Source organism: Phyllobates terribilis, unplaced genomic scaffold, assembly GCF_046119375.1.
Source record: "Phyllobates terribilis strain yellow unplaced genomic scaffold, ASM4611937v1 Scaffold_13__5_contigs__length_258822181, whole genome shotgun sequence".
In the NCBI taxonomy this organism is placed as follows: Eukaryota; Metazoa; Chordata; class Amphibia; order Anura; family Dendrobatidae; genus Phyllobates; species Phyllobates terribilis.
In genome coordinates this window covers 66,034,473-66,050,023 of record NW_027362773.1, presented here as the reverse complement: position 1 = coordinate 66,050,023, position 15,551 = coordinate 66,034,473, and the positions used below count along the sequence as shown (strand labels likewise).

The window sequence follows — 15,551 nt, the reverse complement described above, 5'->3', positions numbered from 1 at the left end:
GCCATATAACTTACCCTTAATTTGGATCTTTGCTTTATTGTCGCTACTCAGCGATTTTTGCACATACTATGGTTGAGTCATATTGACTTTTTATTCCTTAATGGGTGAACTGTGTTATTTATCCATTACCTTTATTGGTAATTATATACCTATGGAGTGTCCCTCTGCCTGTATATTTATCTGCATTTTTGCACTTTGGATTGCTCAGTAATTTTATTGCCAGGGGTTGTCCTGTTTCTGGCACTGTCTGTTCCTGATCCCCTTGTTTTGTTATTATTTCTTTCATATATCCTTTTATCACTGTGACTATGAATCACTAATAAAGATTTTGTTTCATTGCTAATTACTCTTTTGTTCTCCGTTTGTTTTCTACATTGGACACGAGTAGGCAATTTGAACTCGGTGCTTGACTACTTGTCTTAGCACCAGGTTTTGCATTTTTGTATATAATTGGCCAGTTTTTGTCTCATATATGCTTTTCTGTATTTTTACAGTTTTCATTTGGCCCATAATGGACTTTCGTGCACGAGATACCACTTGGCTTGCGCAGTTAGATGAGTTATCCAGCAATGGGGGTCTGGTGGTGCCGGACACAGATCAGACACTGAGGGAGAGAATTGCCAGCTTTAAGGCCTTAATTAAGCGGAGATGCCGTACCTGGTGGAACCATGCTTTCCTCACTAAATATATTGAGAAATCTCTGATTCCGAGAGGCCTGAGGATACAGATTTTCCCCTCTTTCAAAATTGAAGATGACCTCTTCAAAACTAACTGGGAATCCTTGGCTAACAACTGTTCACTTGGTTTCCTGGGTCTCCTTAGGGAGCAAAGTGAAAAATCCCTTCGTGAGTTAGAATCTGAGATTGATGTTCTACAAGTACAGCTTAAGAAGGATTTGTCGAGTGATGACCTTAAGAAACTCCAGGAGGAAATTGATGCGGACTGTCAGAAACTTGTCAAAGAAATTCAAGCTATGAAAATAAAAAAATTTCAACGTGATACATTGGATATGTCCACTCATAGAGTGTACCGGTGGAGATCACCGGTGGAAAATCTAAGATCAAGATCCCGCAATAATTCTTTTACACGATCTAGGTCCACCTCGATTGCCTCGGGAACCTCTAGTGAGGGCCAGGTACCAGTTGTTGGCGCGGATTCTCAGGGGGGTTCTGTGACTCGACCTACTGGAAGTGTTCAGACGAGACCGAATAATAGGAGGAAACGGACGGTTCCTTTTCAGGTTGGTGATCCCTGTGGGGGGCTCTGTGTCATGAACCTTACCAATCATATCCTAACCGAGACACAGATGGAGGTCCTTGCTATGGGCCTGTCATTTTCTCCTACTAACTCTTTTGACTATTTTACGGCCCTCAAGGACCTCCACCTGTTTGCTCGGAAATTGATTCTAAAAAAACTCCATTTTAGGCCGGATGGTGATCATGTCCCAGCGGTGACGGAGGAGGAGGCTTTACAACATCTGGAGGATCTTTTATCTGAACAAACTAACCCTCCCTCAGGTGGGTTACCACAGGTTAGGAATCCTAAGTCAACGAGGTTTCCTCCCTTGTCTATTTGTCCAGCAGTAGAAATTTTCGTTAATCTAGTGGCGGAGGATTTCAAAAAACTCTCCACACGGAGAAAGTTTGACAATTTAACCTCCGCCCAACGCCAAGCGATTCGACAACTTCAAACTCTTAAGGACACAGTCATTAAGCCGGCGGACAAGGGAGGGAATATCGTCCTGTGGCCCCACCACAAATATGAGAGGGAGGCCCTGCGACAGCTGAGAGATAAGGAGACTTACTCTAGGCTGTCATACAATCCCACTGCCTCCTTCTCCGCCACCTTGCAGGGTATTCTGGCCCGGGCCTGTGAGAGAGGTATTATAGATAAGAGAACTGTGGAGGCTCTGACTGTACGTTCCCCTAAAACAGCTACTTTTTACTTACTCCCCAAAGTACATAAGGATGCCATTAACCCTCCTGGACGTCCGATCGTGTCCGGCCTGGGTGGTTTATGTGGTCCTATCTCACAATATGTTGATAGTCATTTGAGACCACTGGTGGGGACCCTCCCGTCCTATGTGTGGGACACGACGGACGTCCTTACTAGGGTTGATGGCATCTCTTTGGAACCTGGCACTATCATGGTCACGGCCGATGTGGAGAGTCTGTATACCTGCATTGATCACGATCTTGGTGTGACTTCCGTCGAGCTTTTCCTTGGGGGTTCCGACCTGAGCGGCCCTTCACGGGAATTTATTCTCGAGCTCCTCGGCTTTATCCTTTGCCATAATTATTTTCTTTTCAAGGACACGATATACCTGCAGCGACGTGGGACGGCCATGGGGGCGGCCTGTGCACCATCGTATGCAAACCTCTTCCTTGGCGCGTGGGAGAGGGATATTTTTGGGGGCGATGGTGTGCGGGGCGCAGACCGGGTCGTGGCATGGCTCAGGTATATCGATGATGTCCTATTTTTCTGGCGGGGTTCGGCAGAGGAGCTTGATGACTTTATGGGGCGGCTTAACACCAATGAGTGGGGCATCAAATTGACTTACACTTATAGCCTTACACGCTTGGACTTCCTGGACGTCACTCTGGTGGTGGACTCACACTCCCTCATCCAGACGGACGTCTACAGGAAGCCCACAGCGGTGAACTCTTTGGTGCATGCGGCCTCTGGTCATACTTTCTCTACTATTAGGGCCGTCCCGGTCGGACAATTCCTTAGTATTAAGCGCATTTGCTCGACGGAAGCCAACTTTGAAAAGCAGGCAGCAGCTCTGACACAACGTTTTAAACAGAGAGGCTACAGTAACCGCTGCATCGGCCGTGGCTACGGTAGGGCCCGCAGCACCCCCCGCAGTTCTCTACTATATCCTCTTCCGAGATCACCTCTCTCCGGGCCTCCTGAGAGGACCCGCTTCATTTCCACTTATAATCATGAGTGGGTTTCTATGAGGCGGGTCCTCTCACGACATTGGAATGTTCTTGGTGCGGAGCCCTCCCTGAGGGATGTGGTGGGACAATTCCCACTCATGACTGCCAGACGTGCCAGAAATCTGGGTGATCTGGTTACTTCAAGTCACTATGTCCCACCTGTAGCTAATCCTTTCGGGTCGCGCGGTCCCAGGGTTGGGTCCTATCCATGTGGCCATTGCAGGGCCTGCGCCAATGTCCTTCGCAGTTCGTCTTTTGCGAGCTCAGATGGCTCCCGCACTTACCGGATCCTCAGATACATTTCCTGTGGTACAACACACGTGGTTTACTATGCCACGTGTAGTTGTCAGAAAATCTATGTAGGTCTCACGACAAGGGAATTGAGGATCCGGGTGCGGGAGCATGTGCGGGACATTGGCGCAGCTAAATCTGTGTCGGACCCCCGTGAGCTCAGGACTTTACCGCGACATTTTAAACAAGTTCACAATTGTGACCCACGCAGCCTTTTGGTGCGGGGAATAGATGCGGTACATCTGGGCTCTCGAGGGGGTGACTACAAACTTTGCCTTGCACAAAAAGAGGCCAGGTGGATTAGCACCCTGGACACCTTGGCACCGCGTGGCCTTAATGAAAATTTGAGCTTCTCCTCATTTTTGTGATTGGGCCCCTTTTTTGCTTGGCTTGTTCTCTCCCTCAGTGTTTATTATTTTTCTTGATCTAAAGTCCGTGCTCTAGTTTTTAGTCTGTTTTTATTATTTGCTTTTAACTTTGTTGTTCTCTACCTTTTTAGACTCGTGGCTATTAACTCATTGTTTGTGTGCGCCATATGGACCTTCCTCAATTCTCTGTTCAAGGCATTTTATGGCGGATAACATGGAGCATTTCGCAAGAGCCCTTCGATTATCATCTTCTGATCCTTGTGGGAAATGGTCCCATGTCGACTTGTCTCCACATATATCTCTGGACTTATATATATTTACCCTTATTGGGCACTTATTGTAATTATCTAGAGTTAATTGATGGATCTTTATTATAATTATGCTCCATTAAGTTATCTTACTCATTCATTTGTGTCTGAGAGCATCTTGTCTTATTTAAGGTGTATTTTACTATTTTGTATTTGCTCACCATCCTCTGTCTGTATTTCTTATATCTATCTTCTTTTTCACATTGGTGGGGTGCCTGTCTCCCGGCTCCTGGCTGACCCGTGCCCGTGTCCGGCTGTCTTCTGTCCCTGGCGCGCCCCCGGGAGCGCTTCCTAGGCGCGCTGCCTGGTGCGCGCTCGTGACCTGACGGCTGTGACGCGGGCGGCGGGGGGCGTGGCTCCGGGTACACGCACCGCTACATACCAATGTGTTTCCCTCTTTTGCATCACGTGACCAAGGGTGGGCATATATAATCAGGTCCTGTCGGGCATACACACAGCGCCTCTTGATAAAGAAGAGCGAAACGCGCGTCGGGGCGCGCTTTCACCTGTAGTACGTTCTGTGGCTCCCCAGGCACCCTGTGAGCTTCCTGTTTCCCGGACACCTTGCCATTGGGTGAGTGATTTTAACTAGGTCCGGGTACTTTTTGTATACTTCCTTACTTAACATCGTGTGGCATAGGGCAGCCATATAACTTACCCTTAATTTGGATCTTTGCTTTATTGTCGCTACTCAGCGATTTTTGCACATACTATGGTTGAGTCATATTGACTTTTTATTCCTTAATGGGTGAACTGTGTTATTTATCCATTACCTTTATTGGTAATTATATACCTATGGAGTGTCCCTCTGCCTGTATATTTATCTGCATTTTTGCACTTTGGATTGCTCAGTAATTTTATTGCCAGGGGTTGTCCTGTTTCTGGCACTGTCTGTTCCTGATCCCCTTGTTTTGTTATTATTTCTTTCATATATCCTTTTATCACTGTGACTATGAATCACTAATAAAGATTTTGTTTCATTGCTAATTACTCTTTTGTTCTCCGTTTGTTTTCTACAATGGAAGAGTTCCGAAGCATTTTTAAACTTCAGCAGTATTCCAAGGACAATGGAAGAGTTCCGAAGCAGTTCTAAATGTCAGCAGTATTCCGAGAACAATGGAAGAGTTCCAAAGCATTTTTAAACTTCAGCAGAATTCCGAGAACAATGGAAGAGTTCCGAAGCATTTTTAAACATCAGTGGAATTCCGAGAACAATGGAATAGTTCCGAAGCATTTTTAAATGGCTGCGGAATTCCGAGAATAATGAAAGAGTTCCGAAGCATTTTTAAACTTTAGCGTAATTCTGGGAACAATGGAAGAGTTCAGAAGCATTTTTAAACTTCAGCAGAATTCCGAGAACAATAAAAGAGTTCCGAAGCATTTTTAAACTTCAGCGGAATTCAGGGAACAGGGGAAGAGTTCCAGAGCATTTTTAATCTTCAGCGGAATTCTGAAAACAATGGAAGAGTTCCGAAGCATTTTTAAACTTCAGCGGAATTCCGAGAACAATGGTAGAGTTCCGAAGCATTTTTAAACTTCAGCAGAATTCCGAGAACAATGGAAGAGTTCCGAAGCATTTTTAAAATTCAGCAGAATTCCGAGAACAATGGAAGAGTTCCGAAGCATTTATAAACTTCAGCGGAATTCCCGAAACAATGGAAGAGTTCCGAAGCATATTTAAACTTCAGCGGAATTCCGAGAACAATGGAAGAGTTCTGAAGCATTTTTAAACTTCATTAGATTTAAGAGAACAATGGAATAGTTCCAAAGCATTTTTAAATTTCAGAGGAATTCCGAGAATAATGGAAGAGTTCCAAAGCATTTTTAAACTTCAGCGGAATTCCAAGAACAATGGAAGAGATCCGAAGCATTTTTAAACTTCAACAGAATTCCGAGAACAATGGAATAGTTCCAAAGCATTTTTAAACTTCAGTGGGATTCCGAGAACAATGGAAGAGTTCCAAAGCATTTTTAAACTTCAGCGGAAATCCGAGAACAATGGAAGAGTTCTGAAGCATATTTAAACTACAGCAGAATTCCGCGAACAATGGAAGAGTTCCGAAGCATTTTTAAACTTCAGCGGAATTCATAGAACAATGAAAGCGTTCCCAGGCATTTATAAACTTCAGCGGAATTCCAGGAACAATGGAAGAGTTCTGAAGCATTTTTAAACTTCAGCGGAATTCCGAGAACAATGGAAGAGTTCCGAAGCATTTTTAAACGTCAGCGGAATCCGAGAACAATGGAAGAGTTCCGAAGCATTTTTAAACGTCATTGGAATTCCGAGAACAATGGAAGTGTTCCGAAGCATTTTTAAACATCAACGGAATTCCGAGAACAAAGGAATCGTTCCGAAGCATTTTTAAACTTCAGCGGAATTCCGAGAACAATGGAAGAGTTCCGAAGCATTTTTAAACTTCAGAGAAATTCAGAGAAGAATGGAAGCGTTCCGAAGCATTTTAAAACGTCAGCGGAATTCTGAGAACATTGGAAGAGTTCCGAAGCATTTTTAAACGTCAGAGGAATTCCGATAACAATGGAAGTGTTCCGAAGAATTTTTACACGTCAACGGAATTCCAAGAACAATGGAAAAGTTCCGAAGCATTTTTAAACTTCAGCGGAATTCCGAGAACAATGGAAGAGTTCCGAAGCATTTTTAAACATCAGCGGAATTCCGAGAACAATGGAAGAGTTCCGAAGCATTCTTAAACGTCAGTGGAATTCTGAGTACAATGGAAGAGTTCCGAAGCATTTTTAAACTTCAGCAGTATTCCAAGGACAATGGAAGAGTTCCGAAGCAGTTCTAAATGTCAGCAGTATTCCGAGAACAATGGAAGAGTTCCGAAGCATTTTTAAACTTCAGCAGAATTCCGAGAACAATGGAAGAGTTCCGAAGCATTTTTAAACTTTATCGGAATTCCGATAACAATGGAAGAGTTCCGAAGCATTTTTAAACTTCAGAGGAATTTCGAGAACAATGGCAGAGTACTGAAGCATTTTTAAACTTCTGCGGAATTCCGGGAACAATGGAAGATTTCCGAAGCATTTTTAACCTTCAGCGGATTTCCAAGGACAATGGAAGAGTTCCGAAGCATTTTTAAACTTCAGCAGAATTCCGAGAACAATGGAAGAGTTCCGAAGCATTTTTAAACATCAGTGGAATTCCGAGAACAATGGAATAGTTCCGAAGCATTTTTAAATGGCTGCGGAATTCCGAGAATAATGAAAGAGTTCCGAAGCATTTTTAAACTTTAGCGTAATTCTGGGAACAATGGAAGAGTTCAGAAGCATTTTTAAACTTCAGCAGAATTCCGAGAACAATAAAAGAGTTCCGAAGCATTTTTAAACTTCAGCGGAATTCAGGGAACAGGGGAAGAGTTCCAGAGCATATTTAATCTTCAGCGGAATTCTGAAAACAATGGAAGAGTTCCGAAGCATTTTTAAACTTCAGCGGAATTCCGAGAACAATGGTAGAGTTTCGAAGCATTTTTAAACTTCAGCAGAATTCCGAGAACAATGGAAGAGTTCCGAAGCATTTTTAAAATTCAGCAGAATTCCGAGAACAATGGAAGAGTTCCGAAGCATTTATAAACTTCAGCGGAATTCCCGAAACAATGGAAGAGTTCCGAAGCATATTTAAACTTCAGCGGAATTCCGAGAACAATGGAAGAGTTCTGAAGCATTTTTAAACTTCATTAGATTTAAGAGAACAATGGAATAGTTCCAAAGCATTTTTAAATTTCAGAGGAATTCCGAGAATAATGGAAGAGTTCCAAAGCATTTTTAAACTTCATCGGAATTCCAAGAACAATGGAAGAGATCCGAAGCATTTTTAAACTTCAACAGAATTCCGAGAACAATGGAATAGTTCCAAAGCATTTTTAAACTTCAGCGGGATTCCGAGAACAATGGAAGAGTTCCAAAGCATTTTTAAACTTCAGCGGAAATCCGAGAACAATGGAAGAGTTCTGAAGCATATTTAAACTACAGCAGAATTCCGCGAACAATGGAAGAGTTCCGAAGCATTTTTAAACTTCAGCGGAATTCATAGAAAAATGAAAGCGTTCCCAGGCATTTATAAACTTCAGCGGAATTCCAGGAACAATGGAAGAGTTCTGAAGCATTTTTAAACTTCAGCGGAATTCCGAGAACAATGGAAGAGTTCCGAAGCATTTTTAAACGTCAGCGGAATCCGAGAACTATGGAAGAGTTCCAAAGCATTTTTAAACGTCATCGGAATTCCGAGAACAATGGAAGTGTTCCGAAGCATTTTTAAACATCAACGGAATTCCGAGAACAAAGGAATCGTTCCGAAGCATTTTTAAACTTCAGCGGAATTCCGAGAACAATGGAAGAGTTCCGAAGCATTTTTAAACTTCAGAGAAATTCAGAGAAGAATGGAAGCGTTCCGAAGCATTTTAAAACGTCAGCGGAATTCTGAGAACATTGGAAGAGTTCCGAAGCATTTTTAAACGTCAGAGGAATTCCGATAACAATGGAAGTGTTCCGAAGAATTTTTACACGTCAACGGAATTCCAAGAACAATGGAAAAGTTCCGAAGCATTTTTAAAATTCAGCGGAATTCCGAGAACAATGGAAGAGTTCCGAAGCATTTTTAAACATCAGCGGAATTCCGAGAACAATGGAAGAGTTCCGAAGCATTCTTAAACGTCAGTGGAATTCTGAGTACAATGGAAGAGTTCCGAAGCATTTTTAAACTTCAGCAGTATTCCAAGGACAATGGAAGAGTTCCGAAGCAGTTCTAAATGTCAGCAGTATTCCGAGAACAATGGAAGAGTTCCGAAGCATTTTTAAACTTCAGCAGAATTCCGAGAACAATGGAAGAGTTCCGAAGCATTTTTAAACTTTATCGGAATTCCGATAACAATGGAAGAGTTCCGAAGCATTTTTAAACTTCAGAGGAATTTCGAGAACAATGGCAGAGTACTGAAGCATTTTTAAACTTCTGCGGAATTCCGGGAACAATGGAAGATTTCCGAAGCATTTTTAAACTTCAGCGGATTTCCAAGGACAATGGAAGAGTTCCGAAGCATTTTTAAACTTCAGCAGAATTCCGAGAACAATGGAAGAGTTCCGAAGCATTTTTAAACATCAGTGGAATTCCGAGAACAATGGAATAGTTCCGAAGAATTTTTAAATGGCTGCGGAATTCCGAGAATAATGAAAGAGTTCCGAAGCATTTTTAAACTTTAGCGTAATTCTGGGAACAATGGAAGAGTTCAGAAGCATTTTTAAACTTCAGCAGAATTCCGAGAACAATAAAAGAGTTCCGAAGCATTTTTAAACTTCAGCGGAATTCAGGGAACAGGGGAAGAGTTCCAGAGCATTTTTAATCTTCAGCGGAATTCTGAAAACAATGGAAGAGTTCCGAAGCATTTTTAAACTTCAGCGGAATTCCGAGAACAATGGTAGAGTTCCGAAGCATTTTTAAACTTCAGCAGAATTCCGAGAACAATGGAAGAGTTCCGAAGCATTTTTAAAATTCAGCAGAATTCCGAGAACAATGGAAGAGTTCCGAAGCATTTATAAACTTCAGCGGAATTCCCGAAACAATGGAAGAGTTCCGAAGCATATTTAAACTTCAGCGGAATTCCGAGAACAATGGAAGAGTTCTGAAGCATTTTTAAACTTCATTAGATTTAAGAGAACAATGGAATAGTTCCAAAGCATTTTTAAATTTCAGAGGAATTCCGAGAATAATGGAAGAGTTCCAAAGCATTTTTAAACTTCAGCGGAATTCCAAGAACAATGGAAGAGATCCGAAGCATTTTTAAACTTCAACAGAATTCCGAGAACAATGGAATAGTTCCAAAGCATTTTTAAACTTCAGCGGGATTCCGAGAACAATGGAAGAGTTCCAAAGCATTTTTAAACTTCAGCGGAAATCCGAGAACAATGGAAGGGTTCTGAAGCATATTTAAACTACAGCAGAATTCCGCGAACAATGGAAGAGTTCCGAAGCATTTTTAAACTTCAGCGGAATTCATAGAACAATGAAAGCGTTCCCAGGCATTTATAAACTTCAGCGGAATTCCAGGAACAATGGAAGAGTTCTGAAGCATTTTTAAACTTCAGCGGAATTCCGAGAACAATGGAAGAGTTCCGAAGCATTTTTAAACGTCAGCGGAATCCGAGAACAATGGAAGAGTTCCGAAGCATTTTTAAACGTCATCGGAATTCCGAGAACAATGGAAGTGTTCCGAAGCATTTTTAAACATCAACGGAATTCCGAGAACAAAGGAATCGTTCCGAAGCATTTTTAAACTTCAGCGGAATTCCGAGAACAATGGAAGAGTTCCGAAGCATTTTTAAACTTCAGAGAAATTCAGAAAAGAATGGAAGCGTTCCGAAGCATTTTAAAACGTCAGCGGAATTCTGAGAACATTGGAAGAGTTCCGAAGCATTTTTAAACGTCAGAGGAATTCCGATAACAATGGAAGTGTTCCGAAGAATTTTTACACGTCAACGGAATTCCAAGAACAATGGAAAAGTTCCGAAGCATTTTTAAACTTCAGCGGAATTCCGAGAACAATGGAAGAGTTCCGAAGCATTTTTAAACATCAGCGGAATTCCGAGAACAATGGAAGAGTTCCGAAGCATTCTTAAACGTCAGTGGAATTCTGAGTACAATGGAAGAGTTCCGAAGCATTTTTAAACTTCAGCAGTATTCCAAGGACAATGGAAGAGTTCCGAAGCAGTTCTAAATGTCAGCAGTATTCCGAGAACAATGGAAGAGTTCCGAAGCATTTTTAAACTTCAGCAGAATTCCGAGAACAATGGAAGAGTTCCGAAGCATTTTTAAACTTTATCGGAATTCCGATAACAATGGAAGAGTTCCGAAGCATTTTTAAACTTCAGAGGAATTTCGAGAACAATGGCAGAGTACTGAAGCATTTTTAAACTTCTGCGGAATTCCGGGAACAATGGAAGATTTCCGAAGCATTTTTAAACTTCAGCGGATTTCCAAGGACAATGGAAGAGTTCCGAAGCATTTTTAAACTTCAGCAGAATTCCGAGAACAATGGAAGAGTTCCGAAGCATTTTTAAACATCAGTGGAATTCCGAGAACAATGGAATAGTTCCGAAGCATTTTTAAATGGCTGCGGAATTCCGAGAATAATGAAAGAGTTCCGAAGCATTTTTAAACTTTAGCGTAATTCTGGGAACAATGGAAGAGTTCAGAAGCATTTTTAAACTTCAGCAGAATTCCGAGAACAATAAAAGAGTTCCGAAGCATTTTTAAACTTCAGCGGAATTCAGGGAACAGGGGAAGAGTTCCAGAGCATTTTTAATCTTCAGCGGAATTCTGAAAACAATGGAAGAGTTCCGAAGCATTTTTAAACTTCAGCGGAATTCCGAGAACAATGGTAGAGTTCCGAAGCATTTTTAAACTTCAGCAGAATTCCGAGAACAATGGAAGAGTTCCGAAGCATTTTTAAAATTCAGCAGAATTCCGAGAACAATGGAAGAGTTCCGAAGCATTTATAAACTTCAGCGGAATTCCCGAAACAATGGAAGAGTTCCGAAGCATATTTAAACTTCAGCGGAATTCCGAGAACAATTGAAGAGTTCTGAAGCATTTTTAAACTTCATTAGATTTAAGAGAACAATGGAATAGTTCCAAAGCATTTTTAAATTTCAGAGGAATTCCGAGAATAATGGAAGAGTTCCAAAGCATTTTTAAACTTCAGCGGAATTCCAAGAACAATGGAAGAGATCCGAAGCATTTTTAAACTTCAACAGAATTCCGAGAACAATGGAATAGTTCCAAAGCATTTTTAAACTTCAGCGGGATTCCGAGAACAATGGAAGAGTTCCAAAGCATTTTTAAACTTCAGCGGAAATCCGAGAACAAAGGAATCGTTCCGAAGCATTTTTAAACTTCAGCGGAATTCCGAGAACAATGGAAGAGTTCCGAAGCATTTTTAAACTTCAGAGAAATTCAGAGAAGAATGGAAGCGTTCCGAAGCATTTTAAAACGTCAGCGGAATTCTGAGAACATTGGAAGAGTTCCGAAGCATTTTTAAACGTCAGAGGAATTCCGATAACAATGGAAGTGTTCCGAAGAATTTTTACACGTCAACGGAATTCCAAGAACAATGGAAAAGTTCCGAAGCATTTTTAAACTTCAGCGGAATTCCGAGAACAATGGAAGAGTTCCGAAGCATTTTTAAACATCAGCGGAATTCCGAGAACAATGGAAAAGTTCCGAAGCATTCTTAAACGTCAGTGGAATTCTGAGTACAATGGAAGAGTTCCGAAGCATTTTTAAACTTCAGCAGTATTCCAAGGACAATGGAAGAGTTCCGAAGCAGTTCTAAATGTCAGCAGTATTCCGAGAACAATGGAAGAGTTCCGAAGCATTTTTAAACTTCAGCAGAATTCCGAGAACAATGGAAGAGTTCCGAAGCATTTTTAAACTTTATCGGAATTCCGATAACAATGGAAGAGTTCCGAAGCATTTTTAAACTTCAGAGGAATTTCGAGAACAATGGCAGAGTACTGAAGCATTTTTAAACTTCTGCGGAATTCCGGGAACAATGGAAGATTTCCGAAGCATTTTTAAACTTCAGCGGATTTCCAAGGACAATGGAAGAGTTCCGAAGCATTTTTAAACTTCAGCAGAATTCCGAGAACAATGGAAGAGTTCCGAAGCATTTTTAAACATCAGTGGAATTCCGAGAACAATGGAATAGTTCCGAAGCATTTTTAAATGGCTGCGGAATTCCGAGAATAATGAAAGAGTTCCGAAGCATTTTTAAACTTTAGCGTAATTCTGGGAACAATGGAAGAGTTCAGAAGCATTTTTAAACTTCAGCAGAATTCCGAGAACAATAAAAGAGTTCCGAAGCATTTTTAAACTTCAGCGGAATTCAGGGAACAGGGGAAGAGTTCCAGAGCATTTTTAATCTTCAGCGGAATTCTGAAAACAATGGAAGAGTTCCGAAGCATTTTTAAACTTCAGCGGAATTCCGAGAACAATGGTAGAGTTCCGAAGCATTTTTAAACTTCAGCAGAATTCCGAGAACAATGGAAGAGTTCCGAAGCATTTTTAAAATTCAGCAGAATTCCGAGAACAATGAAAGAGTTCCGAAGCATTTATAAACTTCAGCGGAATTCCCGAAACAATGGAAGAGTTCCGAAGCATATTTAAACTTCAGCGGAATTCCGAGAACAATTGAAGAGTTCTGAAGCATTTTTAAACTTCATTAGATTTAAGAGAACAATGGAATAGTTCCAAAGCATTTTTAAATTTCAGAGGAATTCCGAGAATAATGGAAGAGTTCCAAAGCATTTTTAAACTTCAGCGGAATTCCAAGAACAATGGAAGAGATCCGAAGCATTTTTAAACTTCAACAGAATTCCGAGAACAATGGAATAGTTCCAAAGCATTTTTAAACTTCAGCGGGATTCCGAGAACAATGGAAGAGTTCCAAAGCATTTTTAAACTTCAGCGGAAATCCGAGAACAATGGAAGGGTTCTGAAGCATATTTAAACTACAGCAGAATTCCGCGAACAATGGAAGAGTTCCGAAGCATTTTTAAACTTCAGCGGAATTCATAGAACAATGAAAGCGTTCCCAGGCATTTATAAACTTCAGCGGAATTCCAGGAACAATGGAAGAGTTCTGAAGCATTTTTAAACTTCAGCGGAATTCCGAGAACAATGGAAGAGTTCCGAAGCATTTTTAAACGTCAGCGGAATCCGAGAACAATGGAAGAGTTCCGAAGCATTTTTAAACGTCATCGGAATTCCGAGAACAATGGAAGTGTTCCGAAGCATTTTTAAACATCAACGGAATTCCGAGAACAAAGGAATCGTTCCGAAGCATTTTTAAACTTCAGCGGAATTCCGAGAACAATGGAAGAGTTCCGAAGCATTTTTAAACTTCAGAGAAATTCAGAGAAGAATGGAAGCGTTCCGAAGCATTTTAAAACGTCAGCGGAATTCTGAGAACATTGGAAGAGTTCCGAAGCATTTTTAAACGTCAGAGGAATTCCGATAACAATGGAAGTGTTCCGAAGAATTTTTACACGTCAACGGAATTCCAAGAACAATGGAAAAGTTCCGAAGCATTTTTAAACTTCAGCGGAATTCCGAGAACAATGGAAGAGTTCCGAAGCATTTTTAAACATCAGCGGAATTCCGAGAACAATGGAAGAGTTCCGAAGCATTCTTAAACGTCAGTGGAATTCTGAGTACAATGGAAGAGTTCCGAAGCATTTTTAAACTTCAGCAGTATTCCAAGGACAATGGAAGAGTTCCGAAGCAGTTCTAAATGTCAGCAGTATTCCGAGAACAATGGAAGAGTTCCGAAGCATTTTTAAACTTCAGCAGAATTCCGAGAACAATGGAAGAGTTCCGAAGCATTTTTAAACTTTATCGGAATTCCGATAACAATGGAAGAGTTCCGAAGCATTTTTAAACTTCAGAGGAATTTCGAGAACAATGGCAGAGTACTGAAGCATTTTTAAACTTCTGCGGAATTCCGGGAACAATGGAAGATTTCCGAAGCATTTTTAAACTTCAGCGGATTTCCAAGGACAATGGAAGAGTTCCGAAGCATTTTTAAACTTCAGCAGAATTCCGAGAACAATGGAAGAGTTCCGAAGCATTTTTAAACATCAGTGGAATTCCGAGAACAATGGAATAGTTCCGAAGCATTTTTAAATGGCTGCGGAATTCCGAGAATAATGAAAGAGTTCCGAAGCATTTTTAAACTTTAGCGTAATTCTGGGAACAATGGAAGAGTTCAGAAGCATTTTTAAACTTCAGCAGAATTCCGAGAACAATAAAAGAGTTCCGAAGCATTTTTAAACTTCAGCGGAATTCAGGGAACAGGGGAAGAGTTCCAGAGCATTTTTAATCTTCAGCGGAATTCTGAAAACAATGGAAGAGTTCCGAAGCATTTTTAAACTTCAGCGGAATTCCGAGAACAATGGTAGAGTTCCGAAGCATTTTTAAACTTCAGCAGAATTCCGAGAACAATGGAAGAGTTCCGAAGCATTTTTAAAATTCAGCAGAATTCCGAGAACAATGGAAGAGTTCCGAAGCATTTATAAACTTCAGCGGAATTCCCGAAACAATGGAAGAGTTCCGAAGCATATTTAAACTTCAGCGGAATTCCGAGAACAATTGAAGAGTTCTGAAGCATTTTTAAACTTCATTAGATTTAAGAGAACAATGGAATAGTTCCAAAGCATTTTTAAATTTCAGAGGAATTCCGAGAATAATGGAAGAGTTCCAAAGCATTTTTAAACTTCAGCGGAATTCCAAGAACAATGGAAGAGATCCGAAGCATTTTTAAACTTCAACAGAATTCCGAGAACAATGGAATAGTTCCAAAGCATTTTTAAACTTCAGCGGGATTCCGAGAACAATGGAAGAGTTCCAAAGCATTTTTAAACTTCAGCGGAAATCCGAGAACAAAGGAATCGTTCCGAAGCATTTTTAAACTTCAGCGGAATTCCGAGAACAATGGAAGAGTTCCGAAGCATTTTTAAACTTCAGAGAAATTCAGAGAAGAATGGAAGCGTTCCGAAGCATTTTAAAACGTCAGCGGAATTCTGAGAACATTGGAAGAGTTCCGAAGCATTTTTAAACGTCAGAGGAATTCCGA

At 41.0% G+C, this 15,551-nt stretch overlaps 1 protein-coding gene across 1 annotated transcript; it reads left to right on the top strand.

The window, feature by feature from the left end:
* The first annotated feature begins 511 nt into the window (after window positions 1-511).
* Window positions 512-4,317, top strand: LOC141173592 (uncharacterized). Its single transcript, XM_073657891.1, has 2 exons — window positions 512-1,240; window positions 3,733-4,317. Exons 1-2 carry the CDS (start codon window positions 512-514, stop codon window positions 3,745-3,747), a joined length of 744 nt encoding a protein of 247 aa, XP_073513992.1. The 3' UTR covers window positions 3,748-4,317.
* The last annotated feature ends 11,234 nt before the right edge of the window (window positions 4,318-15,551 follow it).